The 18,174-nt window shown below is 33.8% G+C and overlaps 1 protein-coding gene across 4 annotated transcripts in view; it reads left to right on the top strand.

The window, feature by feature from the left end:
* SCN7A (sodium voltage-gated channel alpha subunit 7) overlaps positions 1-18,174 on the top strand; it is an 81,369-nt gene that overhangs the window by 53,658 nt on the left and 9,537 nt on the right. For all 4 annotated transcript variants that reach the window (XM_045480077.1, XM_045480079.1, XM_045480078.1 and 1 more), the window contains exons 15-20: positions 2,613-3,050; positions 6,322-6,424; positions 7,998-8,152; positions 11,051-11,224; positions 13,228-13,335; positions 17,244-17,522. In XM_045480077.1, the coding sequence (XP_045336033.1) occupies positions 2,613-3,050; positions 6,322-6,424; positions 7,998-8,152; positions 11,051-11,224; positions 13,228-13,335; positions 17,244-17,522 (1,257 nt within the window). The remainder of the gene's footprint in view (positions 1-2,612; positions 3,051-6,321; positions 6,425-7,997; positions 8,153-11,050; positions 11,225-13,227; positions 13,336-17,243; positions 17,523-18,174) is intronic.

The raw sequence follows: 18,174 nt of genomic DNA, 5'->3' as shown, positions 1-18,174 counted from the left end.
TACATGTTTCACTTGCAATTTAAGTAACTGCCACTAAGTGAACTGTGGGATCTAGCTAAGGTTACGTAAACCAAACAATGAGGGATATAGAAACATAAAAAGAAAAGAAATAGAAAATAGAAAATTCAGTTGCTTTTTAAAAATAAGACATTGATTGGGGCGCCTGGGTGGCGCAGTCGGCTAAGCGTCCGACTTCAGCCAGGTCACGATCTTGCGGTCCGTGAGTTCGAGCCCCGCGTCGGGCTCTGGGCTGATGGCTCAGAGCCTGGAGCCTGTTTCTGATTCTGTGTCTCCCTCTCTCTCTGCCCCTCCCCCGTTCATGCTCTGTCTCTCTCTGTCCCCAAAATAAATAAACGTTGGGAAAAAAAAAAAATTTAAAAAAAAAATAAATAAATAAGACATTGATGATAAATATCTATGTCATTCCATGTATGTTTACATATTCCCCAATTAAATATGTTAAGATACAATTTGAAGAGTATTAAAATAGAAACTTCATACATGTTGAATTTCTTAAATTAGTAATCAAATAATTATTCATACTTGAAAAATTCTTGGAAAATACTTAAAAAGTACTTGAAAAATAATTACATAAGTAAATCTTGAATTTCCTTTCTATTCCATATTACTTTATTTTGATGAGTTTTTCAATTCTCACCCAATAGATAGACATCATTGAGGTAAATGAGAGGGCAAATTTCAGGGGAGACATTTGAATGTTTTGTTTTATATACATTATTTCACATTTTATCTTTTAACACAAAAATAAGAAATATGTGTTTTGAATGTCTTTATAAAATACTGTAACTAGAACAAAGTCACACTAAGTTTATATAAAATTTTGCTTTATACCGTAATTCCAGAGAATTTTGAACTTCATTTTCAGCCTTTTAACAATAAAAAAACAAATGTTTTTCAATCTTTATTTATTTTTGACAAAGACAGAGTGTTAGCAGGGGAGGGGCAGAGAGAGAGGGAGACACAGACTCTGAAGCAGTCTCCAGGCCTGGCCTGGGCACAGAGCCTAATGCAGGGCTTGAACTCAGGAATAGTGAGATCATGACTTGAGCCAAAGTCAGACGCTTAACCAACTGAGCCACCCAGGTACCCCAAGCCTTTTAACATTTTCACTGTATATGTATATCTGCATTTGGTGTATGGGGGGATATGTTTAAGATATAAGAAATCTTAGATTGTAAGCTCTTAGTAAATTTTTCCTTGTCCAAATCCTGGCACAAAATCTATTTTTTACTCATTCTATAATTAATTTTTTCAACAAATATTAATCACTTATTTTGTGCCTAGTGTTGTGCTAGTTGTCTACTTGAGAGAAACTTGGTTCCTGCTCATATGAAGCTTGTAGTCATGAATTTTTTACCTAACACCTGTTCCTTATTTCACACTGTGCCAATAACTAAATGAAGGAAAAGAGACAACCAACTACCTTAAATTATATTTGGTGTTGCCTTCTTATATCCTGAACTCATTGTCTTTTAAGAATGATAGAAATGCTAGTAGTGTAGTTCCTATCAGGGCCATAAAGCCCCTGTTCATACTATCTGTAAGTAAGCTTTATTTATATGTAAATATATTTATATATATAAAGCTTTATATATATATATAAATATATTTATATATTTTTTATTTTCATATTATATACTTTTATATTTTTTAAACATAATTCATGTCATTTAAACTTTGCCCTTTAAAAATAATATGTAAAACATAAAGTAAATTAAGTCTTTAAAAGTTCAAATATCTGAAGAGAGGGGAAGACTTCCAATAATAAGCAAACAAAATGCTCAAATTATTAGTTTAAGAGATGATCAGTTTTGACTCCCTAACACTAAAACCCAAAAATATTATCTATACACTACAATTACAAACAAGATAAAAATATGATTCTCTGGAAACTAAACGTAGCTTGATCATATTTCTCAGTGATAGTAAAGGTCAAAATATACACTGTCCTTGAGTTCAAATAACTTAAGTATTAGGAATTATTCTCCATCACTCATCTCTTTCTTATTTGACCAAATTTATTACCACAGAGAATCAATTAACCTACCCAAACCCTGCTACTAGCATATCACAAAGAAAACTAGGTACAGGCTTCAGAACCGGGATTGGGACTCTCTCCCCAAGATTCCTTGTGGGTTCGCAGAACCCATGAAGATGTCATTATACCTCTTCCCGGGATAGTGCTGAAGTGAGGTCAGCCACCTGAAGTAGCGATTCATTTTCTTACCTTGGGAGAGACAGCCTGGCTCAGTGAAGGAAAAAAAGCTTTGGAATAAAACTAACTTAAGTTCAATCTGTGTGACCTTGGATATCTGACATCTGTAAGCCTTGCCTTTTTCATGTCTAAAAGAAAATCAAATGATATTTCATAGAATGTTGTGACCTTAAGAAGAGTTCTGGCTATACTGTACAAACCCTTAGCACAGCATCTGACCCACTGTATAGGAGTAAGAACTGAATAGCCTAAATGGCATTGTGGTTCCTAATTGTTTTCAAATCTCAGGTCAGCTTTTTTTTTTCAAGATTTTTTTTATTGTTTAAAAGGAAACAAAAAGTAACATAAACTTAACCTCATTTGTTTCCTCATTTAGATAATTTACCTGTTTCTGGCATTGGTGAGCTCCTTTAGTTCATACAAGGCTCCAACAACTGAAGAGAATGGTGAAGAACAAAATCTCCAGCGTGCAATGGCAAGGATTAAGAAAGGAATAAACTACGTGTTTCCTAAAATATCATGCAAAGAACAAAACATTTCAAAGGAGACAATGGATAATGTAAACAATGTGTATGTTAGAGAGAATATTTCTGACCCTACCCTTTCTGATTTAAGCAATACCCAAGATTTCTTCAAGGATAAGGAAAAAAGCAGTGGCACAGAGAAAAACACAATGACTGAAAATGAGAGTCAATCACTTATACCCAGTCCTAGTGTCTCAGAAACTGTACCAATTGCTTCAGGAGAATCTGATATAGAAAATCTGGATAATAAGGAGATTCAGAGCAAGTCAGGTGATGGGAGCAGCAAAGAGGTAAGATGTTTTAATATCCTGATTACTTACTGTTGATTTATGGCATTTTGGTAAGAAAGTGAGTGGGTGTTGAAGTTGCGGAGAATTAGAGTACACATTTGATCCTAGCTCTACACTCCTTGCTCCTGATTTTATGCTTCTGATGAAGTTAATTAACCATTGTAAGCTTCAGTTTCCTTGTCTATAAATGCAGATAAAATTGTATCTATTTCTTAGGGAGGATAGGACTAAGAAAAATAGCGCAAAGGTGCACAGAACAGTGCCCAGTCTATAGTAAACACTTAGTAAACATTAGAAAATATAATTTTAAAAGTCTATAAATTTATAAGCAGGCAGTGTGGGGTGATGAAAACATACCAAAGAAACTTAAGTTTTCAAAATCGATGTGTATTATTAGAGAAATCATTAAACTCTCCTGGGTGTTATCATCTTTAAAACGTTAAATTGGACTACAGGATGGCTAAAATACTTTCTTATTGGCTAAAATTCTAGGATTCTCATCACTTTATTTGTGCAGCATATACTATAACGTATATAATTAAGTTGGACTAAAAGAATAAAGAAAACCCACCAGTTTGAATTGTGAACAGTGTGTAGCTTTATCAACTCATGGACAAAGGAAACAAAACAAAAAAGCAACAGCAAAAACAACAAAATAACCCAACACATTTAAAGAAGGGTAGATATTGATGTTAACTTAGCTTCTAAAATGTACACCCTACTGGAAACATTCTTACTGTCTTCATTTGCAAGCACCATGTCTTGGTAGGAGGTATGGTTTAATAGAAAGCTACATCTACAGAGATCACATCTGTTCTGCAGGATTCTTGCATTGTACCTCAGTAGGGAATCATCTCAGATCACTCACAGGCACTGGGGAGGGGCAGAGAATGTCTCTTTCCAGATCCCCAGAAACGACTCTGGCATCATCTTGTCTCCCAGACCTCTTCCAGCTTGGCAACTGCTCTGCAGTAACTTCTCATATTGGCCTAATAGGAGTTGAATTGTAATTACTCAAAATCCTTCCGGCTCCTACTGAAGGCCTTTTTCTTTGTGTTAAAGAAACATTTTCACTCCTTAGCATGCCCAATATTTTGAGGTTCGTTTTCCTTTAATTAATACCATTTCTAGAAAACAGGGAAAACTGTTCTCCAGCTACACTTGTATATATTCACTTATAACTTTGACTACCATCTATTTCTGTGTAAAAGTGCTATTTATCACAGCACATTGTGTTGAAATGCTCCAGGAAACTTCTTGCCAATCTAATTAGAAAGTCTGGGATATGAAAATGTATAGGAAAGATGACACTAAATATGATTGTAAATGTTGAGGCTTCAGAAGTTGTAATGTATGCTGCTTAATTACTTGGTCCTACTGATTGATTAGCTACTCATAGATTTATTCACTTATCTGTACATTTGTTCCATATTTTAGACACTTTCCAGATTATGCAACTCATGAGTACTTTAAGATGCTGATCTACCAAAAGCCAAAGAATAAAATATAAAAATCACATGATTTGATAATTCTGAGATACATTCTTTTCTTTCTTTTGTATTTAAACTTTCAGCCATTGTTTATTACAACATAACTATATAAATTTTAGAAAAATAATGTCAAACTTTATATCAAGTTTTATAACTTTTTTCATAATGTAGCAATGTATCAGGGTCACTTTCTCATGCCATTAAGTCATCTTCTAAGAAAATTATTTATACTTTTGAATCCCAATTGATTTATTTATAAAATTAGAATAATACTAAAAGAGGTTTGGAAAAATCACATCAAATAGTTTATGTAAAAATTCTAAAATAACATATAAATATAAGGTATATAATTTTCAATTATTGAATGCCTAAGCATTATATATTAACTTATTTGTTATTTACTCTCATATTGCTATAGCCTTTATTTCATCAGAAATAATGAAAATATGAGAACTGAAATAATAAAAGGGATTTGTTTAAGAGTAATATCCTGATGGATATATATTTTTAGTTGAGCGCCAAATGTCTTACTGACAACTGACTATGTAAGATCTAAAGCAAATAAGGCTTCCTAATGATATTTCGTTGACATTTATTGTGCATAAGACCAAGAGGTAGGACAAAATATTTACAGTTTTCCTTTTGATATACTTTACTTAGACATTTCCTTATTTTTTAAGAAATAAGACTGTTTTTTCCCAAATGTTTTAATACATTTATCTTATTTTTTTAATTAGAAAACAATTGTGTATATTATTAACTTAGAATATTGGTCATTTTAAAGGATGATGTGTTGCATATTTATTTTGAAATAAAATAAAATAAAGCATTATGAGAATATCATTTCAAATAAAAGCCATGCATGTCACACATGCGTCATTACCACATATACAAAGCCATGGCTACCTTATCGTATCCAATCTTGACCTTCAGTCAAGAGCAGAGTGAGAAGCAATGTCAATCCTTGCAAATAGCCTGTCTGCATAGGGCTGGTACCACTTTGCCAGGTCTATTCGTGACTCTTATTCCTTGTGCCATTTCTTTTTTTTTTTTTTTTTTTCAATGTTTATTTATTTTTGGGACAGAGAGAGACAGAGCATGAACGGGGGAGGGGCAGAGAGAGAGGGAGACACAGAATCGGAAACAGGCTCCAGGCTCTGAGCCATCAGCCCAGAGCCCGACGCGGGGCTCGAACTCACGGACCGCGAGATCGTGACCTGGCTGAAGTCGGACGCTTAACCGACTGCGCCACCCAGGGGCCCCATCATTTCTTCATTTCACTTCAAGATAACCTCACATCATTCCCATCCTATGATGGCATACACAAGAATGTCTAGACTCGATTTTACAATACCAACTAAATGCACTCTTGTCTACCCATCTTTAGCATCAAGGAGTAATTACTTCTGATGCTGCTCATCTAGCTGAAATGGCTTATATGAAATCTTGTGAACAACTTCAAGAGGGCTTTGGAACTCAAACCCTTTTGGATACTGGAGATAACCTATACACCTTTTAGGAGAATAGTGTTATGAAGTAAATGTTAATTTTAATCTAAACGTTATTTTAGCTTAAATGAATTTTTAATTAATTTTTTTAAAACTTCAACTCACGGAGACATGTATCCTTTTAATGAAAATCATGAAATTAGCTTAAACAGTATTTTAAACCTGATAAAGTTCTTTTTGTATACAGTTTTTCTTATTTCTGAAAATAAAACAAGCCTGAACCACAGTGAGAAAGTTGAATCACAGCTTTTTTGGTGGGACTTTACTTTTCAGAAGGTAAAGCAATCTAGCTCGTCTGAATGCAGCACAGTGGATATTGCTATCTCCGAAGAAGAAACCGTCTGTGAACGTGAAAAGCCAAAGCAGCTTAAAAATGGTAAGAGAAAAATAAGTTCCTTTGATCATTATATTGAAAATAGACTAAATTTCTCTTAACATAACTAATGCCATTAGATATATTTTAATTTTAGAGAGTTTATTAACTTAAGTAAGGAACACACACATACAAATATGGGTGTACAAGCACATGCACATGTGCCCAAAGGAATCCTCATAGAAACTTATAGGGAAAGTCAATAGAAAAGTCAACATTTGGAAAAGAGGGGCAGGGTCTATTTCCTAGAAGTTTAATGCAGTAGTTAAGAGCACTGGGTCTGGAATCGTACAGGCCTGAGTTCAAATCCCAGGTCACGTGACCATTTACTACCTTTACTTACCCTCTTTCAGGCTCATTTCTTAATATGTAAAATGAGGATAATAATGAAACTTACCTCACAGGATTGGTAAAAAGATTAAATTAGTGTAGATGCATGTGTGTCCATGCATGGATGTGTGCATGTGTGCGTGTGTGTGTATATTTTTATGCCTCTTGGAATAAAGTCAATATTCAAAATACTCACATGAAAACATCCTATATCTTTCATAGGAAAACATATCATGCAATGGTGATTTATTTTTATATTCCACATGAATCTTAAGAAATGTATAAGGCTTCAGTCAGCTGATTGACTCACTAGATACGTAACATACATTTGTTGATGACTTGTAATTCAAATTAATTTCCTAGAAAGATTGACAAATATTTATAGGTTCTCTGCATTTGAAATCACTGGATGGTAGCTGCTAAATGCTCAAATTCCTGTATTCAAAATAAGAACCTGCTGTCAGCAGCTCAACTTCTAGAACTTGTATCATTTAAGACAAAGGAGGAAAAATTTCCTATACTTTTTGACCAAAGATGTATGAATTGACAGTAGGTAAAATTCTAAAATGAAATGTGTTGACTTTAAATTCCACCCACCTCTATTTCTTCATGTTCTCCCCTGTTAAGCAGAGTCTTCTCTATCTTGGGATTTCTTTATGCTAGCTCTCTTGACAGGAATGTAGAGTCCAATCCATGCATATGCCCCCTACCCACAAAGTACTCTGTAATCCAGGGGGCTCTTTCAATAAGTCTAAATCAAAATCACCATTCTCTTACCACCTGAGACCTGACATCAATTTAACTGACGTGACTAATATTATACTTCTTATCAGTTCCTGAATACCTATGTACTTAAATGAGAATGCTTATTATACCATGTGAATCTTCAGGCTTTATGCCAAAATGTGATATTTAGAAGATATTGTATGTGGGGGAGAGGAGTGATTTGAAGGATGGGGATAAATTCTATTCTCAGACTCTGTTCCACCAGGCTAGGGGATGTTCTAAGTCATCTCTGCCTTTCACAATTTCTTCCTCTAGTGTTCTCCCACGTTAACTTTTTTTGTTTCCCCTCAATGACTGCAATGGTCACAGCATCAGGGGTGAAAATCAAATGTTCATAAGTCAGAGAGCACATGTGTTAGATTCCATAAGTAATCACCAAGGACTATGGTGAAAAGTTCAGGATGTCTACTTTTTCATGAATTTTCAAGATTTTTCTTCTTAGCAGTTTCATTCTTGACAGGTTATAGACGAAGATCTTCACCTGGCCAAATTAGTGGTGAATCCAAGAAAGGAAGAATTTGGCAGAACATAAGGAAAACCTGCCGCAAGATAGTGGAAAATGGTTGTTTTAAGTGTTTCATTGGCCTTGTCACTCTGCTCAGCACAGGTGCTCTGGTAAGTACGTGAGACTTTTATGGGGAAAAATGTATCTGAAGTCTGTTACTTGAAGCCACCATGCCAAATTAGTTTTCCCCAGATACTTATTATAGCAGTAAAGTTCATATTCTGTGATTTTACTTTTGGGAAACATACATTACAGTTTCTTAAAATCTGTATATGCCTCATTCAGTATTAAAGAAATCAAACAATTTTGAAATATAAGAATGACAGTGGGAAACGTGAATGTGAGATACCTAATTCTTATTTTAATAAAGTTTCATGTATGAGACAAAGTTTATGAATATGCACATACATACTTTTGTGCTGTGCTAGTACTTTGGTGCCTATTCAATCAGGAAAGAGAAGTACTATATACTTTTAATAACCTTTGAACCAAAAATACATATATTTTAATATTTATTCATTTTTGAGAGTGAGAGAAACAGAGCACGAATGGGGGAGGGGAAAAGAGAGAGGGAGACATAGAATCTGAAGCAGGCTCCAGGCTCTGAGCTGTCAGCCCAGAGCCCGACTCAGGCTCGAGCCCACGAACCGTGAGATCATGACCTGAGCCAAAATTGGACACTTAACCAACTGAGCCACCCAGACATCCTGCATTTATGAAGCATTTTGAGAGAAAGAGAGTAAATGAGCTGGGGAGGGGCAAGAGAGGGGCGGGGGGAGAGGATCTGAAGCAGGCTCTGCACTGAGAGCAGAGAGCCTGATGCGGAACTTGAACTCACAGACCGTGAGATCATGACCTGAGCTGAAGTCGGACTCTTAACTGACTGAGCCACCCAGGTGCCCTGAACCAAAAATATATTTACCCATTGACACAACAACCTTAATTCTAGGAAAGTGTCCTACAATATCTGAGCAAGTATGAAATGCATTTACAAGGCTCTTCAGTGAAGAATTCTTTGTATAGAAAAAGATTAAAAAGTAAAAATAGTCTACAATAGGTAACTGTTTAAATATGCTCTGATATAAACATCCAATGGGACACCATGCAGCTATTTTGAAAATTCAAAAGCAGTATGCATGCTAATATTGCAAGTTATAGCAATGTGCAAAAAAAGAGAAAGATCTAGAATAAAGTGTATTAGGTATCTATTAATATTCATGTTTCCCACTGTCATTCATAAATTTTGAAATTGTTTTATTTATGTGATATTGAATGAGGCATATGACATTTTACTTAGGAAATAAAGAAAAATAGAATTTATATTATATTATTTTCCAGTGTTTGATTAAAGAGGATCAGAGAAGGATGCACAAGAAATAGTTAATTGTGAGATACACAGAGCAAAAAGAATGGATTCAAGGCTGGGAACCAGACTTTGTACTGCATACAATTTTTAAAGTAAATTTTAGTGCTCGCTTCGGCAGCACATATACTAAAGTAAATTTTATATTGACATTTACCACACATTTACCACAAACCTAGAAATTATAGGTGTCTAACCTAAAGAATTTTCACCTGGGTGGCTCAGTCAGTTAAGTGCCCGACTTCCTCTCAGGCCATGATCTCACAGTTCATGAGTTCGAGCCCTGTGTCAGGCTCTGTATTGACAGCTCGGAGCCTAGAATCTGCTTCAGATTCTGTGTTTCCCTCTCTTTCTGCCCCTCCCCCTTTCCCATTCTGTTCTCTCTCTCTCTCTGAAAAATAAACATTAAAAAAAGTAAACAAGGATTAATGTAATCCTATGTTAATAATGGTGTGATTCTTATAAATCTAATGTTAAATAAAAGTAACATTTTCTCACAAACCGTGAGATCATGACATGAGGTGAAGTCTGATGCTCAACTGACTGAACGACCCAGGTGCCCCGATCTTTGTTTACTTTTTGACCTTGAATGCACTTTAATACAAGCCTTCCTGACTTTGTTGGTACTTTATTGCCTTTTTTCAGTGCTGAGATAAAAACACTATGAAATTGCTTTCAGTGACATTATCAGACTTTGTATCCTCTACAGTAAAGTAAAGGTTGACCTATTAATCTGAGAAGCTTTGGAGAAATGATTATAGTTTTATTTCATATTCATGTGTTTCCACTGGTTTGCCTGATTATTTCTGCAGCAGAGCAATTTATTAGATATTTTATTATCTATTAGATGTTTTATTGGGGCCACACTGAAATTACACATTAATTTATACAGACATAATATTTTTATAATATTGAGACTTCCATCTAGGCAAAATGGCATATCTTTACATTATTTGGCGTGTTTTTATGTTCTATAGCAATTTTATAATTAAAAAAATATATATATTTATTTACATTCAAGTTAATTAGCATACAGTGTAGTATTGGTTTCAAGAGTAGAACCCAGTGACTCATCACTTACATATAACACCAGTGCTCATCCCAGCAAGTGCCCTCCTTAATGCCCATCACCCATTTAGCCCATCCTCCCCACGTCCCCTCCAGCAACCCTCAGTTCTCCATATTTAAGAGTCTCTTATGCTTTGCCTCCATCTCTGTTTTTACCTTATTTTTCCTGAAGACATATTTAAAAGAATTTCTACTCTCTTAGTAAGTGCCACATATCTGCAAATTGGCTACATGGAATTAGAGATAAGAACCAGTTAGATGTGAGCAAAGGTTTTGCCTCTTATATTAAGTTTGATTAACTGATTCATGAGAAGAATTCTGGATCACTGTGGTGCCAAATTCAGTCTCTATAAGAAATTCTGGGACCAATTACTGATGTCTGCTATAGACATAGGATCAGAAAATGTTACTTATGGATTATGTGAATAAATCCAAACCAAGTGAACCAGCCTGTGAAACTACAACCTATGACTTTGCTCACGATCTGTTTGCTAGAGATAGCATTTCATTCCGCTCTATGTCAAAAGATTTTTTAAAAAATTACATGTACACTAATCCTCAAATGTTTTACCCACAGGCTTTTGAAGATATATATATCGATCAGAGAAAGACTATTAAAATCTTATTAGAATATGCTGACATGATCTTCACTTACATCTTCATTCTGGAAATGCTTCTAAAGTGGATGGCATATGGTTTTAAAGCCTATTTCACTGATAGCTGGTATAAGCTAGACTTCATGGTTGTCATTGTACGTATTTCAAAGAAAAATTTTAAAGACTATTATTCAATTTTTTTCTTCTTTACTCTTACTCTCACTTAACTCTTTCCTTTACTTATATCTACCTTTTTCCTCTCTTTGTACATTTTTAGTCACCAAAATCCCCTATTTCTTCATTTGTAATACTTAACATTTGTCCTTTTCCTCTCAACCTAAAAATTTTAAAGTTCAACATTTCACCCCTAGATTATTCTAATGACCACGTATGAACCCACTACTAATGGGATAGACATCCGGAAATATTTAAATTCTGTTGGCTTGATGTTTAAATCATATATTCAAAACAGACGACTTACCATAACCTTCACCATTACCACTGTGATCCAAGCTACTGAAGATTCTCAGTTGGATTTCCAGTGCAGATCCCTGCCCCTGCCACTGCACACCTTCCTTCTAAGCTCCACATAGCAACCACATACATTTTATTGCTGTAAAACAGAAGTCAGTCCAGGTCTCTTTTCTTCTTGAAACTCTCCAATAAGCATCTCATGTCTCTCCGAGTAAAAAGCTACATTCTCTGCCATCAAAGCCTACAAGTTTCTACATGATCGGTCTTGTCTCCTATTACTTTCCGTTTCCATTATCCCAATGTATAGACTGCTCCACCTGCACTGACCTTCCTGAAGATCTCCCATGTGCCAAGATTCCTTCCATCTTAGTGCCTTTGCAGTTATTTTTCCTTCCACCTGGAACTTTTGCTGGCTCACCTCATTTATGTCTACTCAAATAAGAATGCAGAAATTGGGTCTTTCCCCACTACCATATTTAAAACTGCAACTACTACAATGCTCCTTTTTCCTTTCTCTGCACTCTTCATCTCTATAGCACCTATTAATATTATATATTAATTGATATTCATTGTTTATTCATTGTGATTGTTTGTCTTCCCCTTTGAAAGATTAGCTCCTTTGGGGAAGAAATGCTTTCCCAATGTGGTTCTCTTCTTATCCCTAATGCTTAGAACAACTCATGTATCATAGTAGGTACTCAGTAATTTTTGTTGAATGAACAAATGGTTCCTATTCTATAAGCAATGATTGACTGAAGCTTCTCACTGTATAAATAATGACTTACAGTATCTGATCTCTGTCTTCTAAATAAATTATTGCAAATTAACCTTCTCCTCCAACAAAAATCACACTATATCTGCAACCCACCTTCCTGTTTCCTAGTCATTGTTCTTAGGTGTATACAACCCGTGACACTTACATAAATCATATGTTTACTCCAAAGCTCACTTTAAGGCCATCTCTTAGTATAGGATAAAAAAGAACAAATTTTCATTTATGTTGCTTGAAAATACATAAAATATGAAGGTACTATAAAAGTTAGTTGTAACTCCATCACCTTGCTCAGTCTCTGTTAACATTTATTAACCCTGAATGATCTTTATGCATATGTTTACTTTAAGAAATCACCTTGGTATCTTTGTATACATTTTTATAATTTGTACTTAAACTTAACAATGTTCATATACTCTTTGATGCCTCTTCTCTGAAATACTATTTTGTATATTGTGTTAACCATATTTATATATGAATTCACATGTAAATATATTTCAAATTTTGTTTTTATGAATACATGATATACTATTACTGTATGGAAAATAATCATGAAACTGATTATTAATCTAATTTCAAACAAAAAATGGATGTAAATATTAACCCTTGATCATAAAGAATGTCAAATATACAAATTTTTTTATTTCAATAATATGTATATTCCTACTACCAGAAAATGCTTTTGTTTTATCTTTATCTTTTTTAAAGTAACTTTAACACAAGGTTATTTTCTTATACTTTTCTTTAAGTCATTGTTAAGATATATTGAAATATATTTTACATCTTTGCATATTTCTTGGGAAGCTTTGACTGTTTATCATTTTTAAATAAGTGCAAAGTTTATTTTGCAGATTGTTTTGATTAAAGTTAAAATAAACCCTATTCACCCTTTTTTTTCTTAAATATATTTAGGTGTTTTGTCTTAGCTTAATAGGCAAATCTCGGGAAGAATTCAAACCACTAATTTCTGTTAAATTCCTCCGGGCACTCAGAGTTCTATCTCAATTTGAAAGAATGAAGGTAAGAAAGAAATGTCTAAACTAATATGTAGGTTTTTATTTAGGATTAATAAATTTCTATAAATTAAAAACTTTATAGTCTTCTCATTTGCATCTTTAACAATACTAATGCAAAAACCTTATATTCCACAATTTACAAATATAGAAGAAAGGTATATGAGTTATGCTTATTAAGATTTTAGGACTTTCCTGCTCATAAGATATGAAAAATCATAAAGATAAGAAAAAAACCCTAATAGTTGAGAGAAATAATATAAAATTTTAAAAACTAGTACTATTGTTTTGTAGCCCACTTGGGTGTCTATGAGTATTAATACAATTATCTCAATGTTAAAAATATAACTGACAAAATGAAACTTTGATCACCTAGATGCTTAAAATTATAGGAATATCGTACACGCTAAGTAATTATACTGAATAAAAGTTTGAATTTTAAAATAAATTAATGTTTTCAAGTCACGCATGACAAATTATGAATTCTTGTCATCTCTCCCTCACCGTCACGTTAAACCTCTTTTGAACAATGTGAGGGAAGCTAACAGGTAAAGCCACATAAAACAACCAGTGTTCAATCTTTTGTGCCTACAATGGAAACCCACCCCAAATGGCTCGACCTAATGGAGCAAACAGTTTATGGCCACCACAAATAGTATAATTATGTAAAATACAGTCATCAGCTATGTGCAGAAATGGGAAAAAGTGTCTAGTTTTATCTTTTATTTCATAACCATACATCTGTTTTCTTGAATTTTTTATTTATATAGATTATTTATCATTAATCTGCCTACTTGAGTAATATTACAGAATATCACATATTCAGTGTAGGTAGGATCCAGTAAGAAAATTATTTATTTTTGATGTGTATTTTTCTTATAGTTCATATATTATATATTACTTTAAAACTGCCATATATTAATAAACCATAACACTTAAGATCTTTTCACTTGGCAAAAACATGGATACTTATTTTAATCTCAAAATTTAGATAATTATAGATGATTATTATAAACAAATAGAAATATAAGTAATTTAAAGTATTTTAAACCAAAATATATGTTTCAGAAATTTTAATAGCATAATCTTTATATGATATTTATATATACACATATGCATACATAAGTACATGTATTAAGTACATTAATTATACTTTAATATATATGTAAGTACATGACTGATAGTAATATTTTTATAATTCATATGAATCTGTGATCAACTCATTATAACAGGAATTAGTCCTGATCAACCTATTCCCTAAATGCATTGCTGGTGTTGGGGAAGAAATATTCTCACTATAACTGGAAGTTTGTACCTCTTAATCCCCTCCACCCACTGCCAACCCCTCTCCACTCTGATAACCACTAGTTTGTTTCCTGTATAGATGAGTCTGTTCTGTTTTGTTTTGTTTGTTCACTTGTTTTATTTTTAAATTCCACATATAGGTGAAACCATATGGTATCTGTCTTTCTCTGTCTGACTTATTTCTTTTAGCACAATACTCTCAAAGCCCAACCATGTGGTTGCTAATAGCAAGATCTCATTCATTTTTATGGCTGAGTAATAGCCCATTGTTTATATATACAGCATCTTCTTTACCATTCATCTGTTCATAGATACTTAGGTTGCTTCCATATCTTGGCTATTGTAAACAATGCTGCAGTAAGCACAGAAATGCATATATACTTTCATATTAGTGTTTTCATTTTCTTTGGGTAAATATCCAGAAGTAGAATTATTGAATTATGTACTATTTCTATTTTTAATTTTTTGAGGAACCTCCATACAATTTTCTATAGTTGCTACACAAATTTACATTTCCACCAACAGTGAATAAGGGTTTCCCCACCCCACATCTTCACCAGCACTTGTTATTTCTTATCATTTTGATACTAGCCATTCTGCCAGGTGTAAGGTGGTATCTCATTGTGGTTTCCATTTGCAATACCCCAATGATTAGTGATGTTGAGTCTTTTCATATGTTAGCCTTCTGAATGTCTTTGGCTATTGAGGTCCAATTTTTTAATTGGATTGCTTATGGGTTTTTTTATGTTAAGATGTATAAGTTCTTTGTATATTTTGTATATTAACTAACCCTTTATCAGATATATCATTTGCAAATATTCTTTCATATTCAGGAGGCTGCCTGTTCATTTTGTTGATGGTTTCCTTCACTGTGCAAAAGTTTTTTATTTTTTGTGTAATCCAGTAATAGTTTATTTTTGCCTTTGTTTTCTTTGTCTGAAGAGACAGAAAATGAAGAGAAAATGTTGTTAAGGCTAAAAACAAAGATATTACTACCTATAGTTTTTTCTAGGATTTTTATGGCTTCAGGACTCATAATCAGGTCTTTAATCCATTGTGAGTTTATTTTTGTTCATGGTATAAAAACGTGGTCCAAATTCATTCTTCTACATGTGGCTGCTCAGTTTTCCCAGCACCATTTATTGAAGACTGTCTTTTCCCACCATATATTCTTTCTTCCTTTGTTGTAGATTAATTGACCATGTCATCATGGGTTTATTTCTGGACCCTATTCTGCTCTATTGCAGATCCAGATCTTTAAACTTCGTCTCAACCTCTGGAAGTTCTGTAGTTGAATGAGTTCTGAAAACATACCATTGAATATATAAGGAAGCCACATGATTACAAAATTAATGTTTTATGTATTTAATAAACTCCAGGTGCTGGGTACTCTTACTACTGAAATATTTGTATCAACAGTATCTACTACTTTTATTCTTAACATAAGTGTATTTTCTGATAGGGATAGCATTTTTTTCATTAGAGTCATCAGTGGACTTCTCAAAACATCCAAAGTGCCAACAAAGGATCTGTGACTTAGTTTTAGGAATAAAGTGTTACTGAAAGCACAATTAAAAGTTAAAATATTTATTCAAGTCCAGAAAACTGAGGGATATCAGCAAAAAAGTACAGCAAAAAGGGTATGTATCCAGTAATGGCTAAGGGAAGGGAAGGTTAGAATGGTAGAAAAGAGAATCAGTGGTCTTCACAAAAAGAGAGAGAGGGAGAGAGAGAGAGAGAGAGAGAGAGAGAGAGAGAGAGAGAAATGAGGTTGGTAGAAACGAATCAAAAGTGTAAATGCTAAAGGAAAGATATGTACCAAGAATGAATATTTCTGTTGGTTATAGGAAATGCTTTACATTTGCCATAACAGCTATAGTGGAGTGATAAGAATAAAATCTGATTATAATATTCAAGAGAGAAGGGAGTTGAGGAAATGGAGATGGTGATTCCAAACTATTACTATTAATCAAATTCAAGTGGTTGATTTATTTCCCAAACTTCCTGCTCTGGAGTGGCTCACCGGTGACATAGAGTGGTGCAGTGAGGAGGTTTGTGACTCTGCAGGGTGCAGAGGCCCATTCAGTGTTTCTTGAAATAGTCTCTTGCCTTTATTTCATTGATCTACAGTCTCTTGGTCCTCCTCGTATTTCCCCTGCCACTTCAGTGTCTGCTTTCTAGGTTAATCCTCCCTAAAGTTAGAATCACCCAGACTTAGATCTAGGCCTTTCTTTCTCATTTTATATGCTTTCTAGATAATATGTGCACATACATACACACAGGTTCAGTTGTCTTGCCCATTTCTGGCCCAATACAGGAAGCCGATAAATGTGTTAAATCAGTGAAATAACTATTTTACTAATCAACGCAGTTGCTTTTTCATGATTTTTTTAGTATAACTATTTTGAGACTATCTGGATTTTTAATGTATATTTTTAATTGAAATTTATAATTTAGGTAATTCAAATACTGGCATGCTGGCCTATTGAATCTTTAGAGATGACCTGTTTTTGTTATTTCAATATGACATTACATTTAGTATTTCCAGTTCAACTAAAGTGATTTCACATTTCTTACCTAAAGTTTACCTGTTTGTTTTTTATATGCCAGGTGGTTGTGAGAGCTTTGATAAAAACAACTTTACCTGCTTTGAATGTGTTTCTGGTCTGCTTAATGATCTGGCTGGCTTTTAGCATCATAGGAGTGTACTTATTTGCTGGCATGTTCTATGAATGCATTGACCCAACAAGTGGAGAAAGATTTCCTATATCTGAAGTCATGAATAAGAGTCAGTGTGAAAGCCTTGTGTTTAATGAATCCATGCAATGGGAGAATGCAAAACTGAACTTTGATAATGTTGGAAATGGTTTCCTTTCACTGCTTCAAGTAGTAAGTTCACTTTTGATGTTTTTTACTTTTTATCAGTGTTTTTAGATGTCCGTGTATATTATAGGTGGACATAATGTGGACAAATGTGAATGGACAAAATGTGAATGATTACTAGAGTTGGTTATAACATATTTTAGCAATTATTTAAAATACATGTTATGCAACATACTACACTAGGCTCATTTGGAAAGATGAAAGTGAAATGCAGACCCTGCTTTCCTGGGAGAAGGAAGTGAAGGTGAAGGTAGGACTGACGGGGGAGATGGCAGGTACTGGCCAAACCTATTTCCACCATCACTGATAAGGTAATAGGGTCACAATTTTTGGTACAACTAAAGTTACTACTGTTTTGTTTCTACTCAGTGCTGTGAGGAATGGCTACTTAGTCACCCACCATCTAACAGAAGTGAGGAGATAAATCATTCATTCTTGTCTTACCACCCCAATAGAAAAGCACATAAATAGCAGTTACCACTAACAATGACACTTGGGCAATGTGTATTTATTTATCATTTATCTATCTACCTCTCTCTCTCTCTCTCTTTCTATTTATACTATCTTACAACATTTTGTTATCAACTACAGTAAAACTACTACAATTAAGCTAAGTAAAAATAAATACTTGTTAAATAGTTGTTAACAGATAATAGAA

This window comes from Leopardus geoffroyi, chromosome C1, assembly GCF_018350155.1.
Source record: "Leopardus geoffroyi isolate Oge1 chromosome C1, O.geoffroyi_Oge1_pat1.0, whole genome shotgun sequence".
Taxonomy (NCBI): domain Eukaryota; kingdom Metazoa; phylum Chordata; class Mammalia; order Carnivora; family Felidae; genus Leopardus; species Leopardus geoffroyi.
Note: the sequence above shows the minus strand (reverse complement) of the source record. Positions and strands in the feature narration are given on the sequence as shown.